General features: G+C 65.1%; 1 protein-coding gene across 1 annotated transcript in view; it reads right to left on the reverse strand.

Moving 5' to 3' along the window:
• Nucleotides 1-1,098: 1,098 nt before the first annotated feature.
• Nucleotides 1,099-1,450, reverse strand: part of FTCD (formimidoyltransferase cyclodeaminase) — a 17,076-nt gene continuing 16,724 nt past the window's right edge. The window contains exon 13 of the mRNA XM_019628025.1: nucleotides 1,099-1,445. Coding sequence (XP_019483570.1) covers nucleotides 1,315-1,445 — 131 coding nt within the window. The 3' untranslated portion in view covers nucleotides 1,099-1,314. The remainder of the gene's footprint in view (nucleotides 1,446-1,450) is intronic.

A 1,450-nucleotide genomic window follows, 5' to 3' on the forward strand; every position in this document is an offset into this window, starting at 1 on the left:
AAGCTGCTGCCAGCAGGAGTCTGTCTGAATGCAGACATGGACAAGCTCAGCTGTCTCGTTAAGTAGAAACCAGTCACCGTGCATGACCTGCTCTGTGCCTGGGGACAGTGATGGGATATCAGAATACATGTGCACCTGTTGTGACTGGCCGGGGATGCAGAGACCAATACCACATGGGCACAGGGGGACCTCAGCGATTTCCCGGAGAGGCTGTGCAGCGCCCCGCAGGGAGCAGGTCGGGGGCTACTTGGCAGAACCCTGGCCACCTGGGTTTTCAACCACCACATGCAGCCTCCGGGCCGGAGCTGGCGGGACATGCTCCTCTGCTGCCCCAGGGTCTACAGGGCCTCCTGCAGGGGCCTCTTCTCCCCAGGCTTCCCCGGCCCCAGGCCTAACGCTGCAGCTCGCGTCCCGCGGCACACCTGGCCTCTTCCACCTGGAGCCCCATCCAGGACCCCCCCAACCCTGCCTCTGGTGCCACCATCAGCTGGCACCTGGACCTGTGCCCCTGTGTGGGGCTCGGTCTTGTCCGGTTGCCTGAGCCCTGGAGCCCCCCACCACACCCAGGCCCTGTAGGGGAGGCTGCAGCAGGCAGAGGGGCTGTGGGTTGGGGGTTGGGGGGCCATCCTCCTGGGACCCCATCACCAGGCCTCAGTCCCCCAGCCTCCATGAGAGAAGTCAGCACCCGGCACACAGCCCTCCTGGTACCCCGGGAGTGACATTTCCACTGCCCCACACCCACCCACCCAGCCAGGACACGGGAAGTCTGCATGTCACTGTCACCTCCCCAAGAACTCCAGCTCACCTGCTCCTTCTCAGCCCGCCTCCCAGACGCCTGCCTGCCACCCCCCATCAGGAGCGATGCAATCAGAGGGGACCCTCTAGCCCCTGGGGGTTCTGCCCGTGCACACCCTATAGCCACCTCGCCAGGCAGCCTGCACGGAGCCCCGGGTGCTCTGAGTGACCAGTGGCCTGGCTCAGGCCCTGCCACGTCTCACACACATCCTCTCGTGCTGCTCCGCTGTTTCCTCCAGTCTCTCCCACTCACTGTCACCACCCCAATCCCTACCCAATCAGCTCGGCCCCTTCCCTCAACCCCAAACACACTACACAGGCACTGGTGTGTTGTGACTTTAGTGAAGGCCGCAGGTGACAGAGGGGGACACAGAGAGGCCCCACCCACTCCCACGCTCACTGTCTGGACCTCACGAGGACTGTGCCAAAGGCCGCCCTGTCCTGTCGGGCAAGCTGGACCCTACTGCAAAGGGAGCGGGGCTTCTGGGGGTGCAGAGTCCACGAGGTCGCCGCCCACTGTCACTCCTGTCGCTCCTCCAGGCGGTCCAGCACCAGCGCCACCTGGGTCTTGGCCTCCTGCAGGAGGCTGGTGATGCGCTGGCGGGTCTGACAGACATGGGGCCAGTCAGCACCCCGTGCCCGTGCCCTGCCTGCC

The sequence above is a fragment of the Hipposideros armiger genome, unplaced genomic scaffold, assembly GCF_001890085.2.
Source record: "Hipposideros armiger isolate ML-2016 unplaced genomic scaffold, ASM189008v1 scaffold_745, whole genome shotgun sequence".
Classification (NCBI taxonomy): domain Eukaryota; kingdom Metazoa; phylum Chordata; class Mammalia; order Chiroptera; family Hipposideridae; genus Hipposideros; species Hipposideros armiger.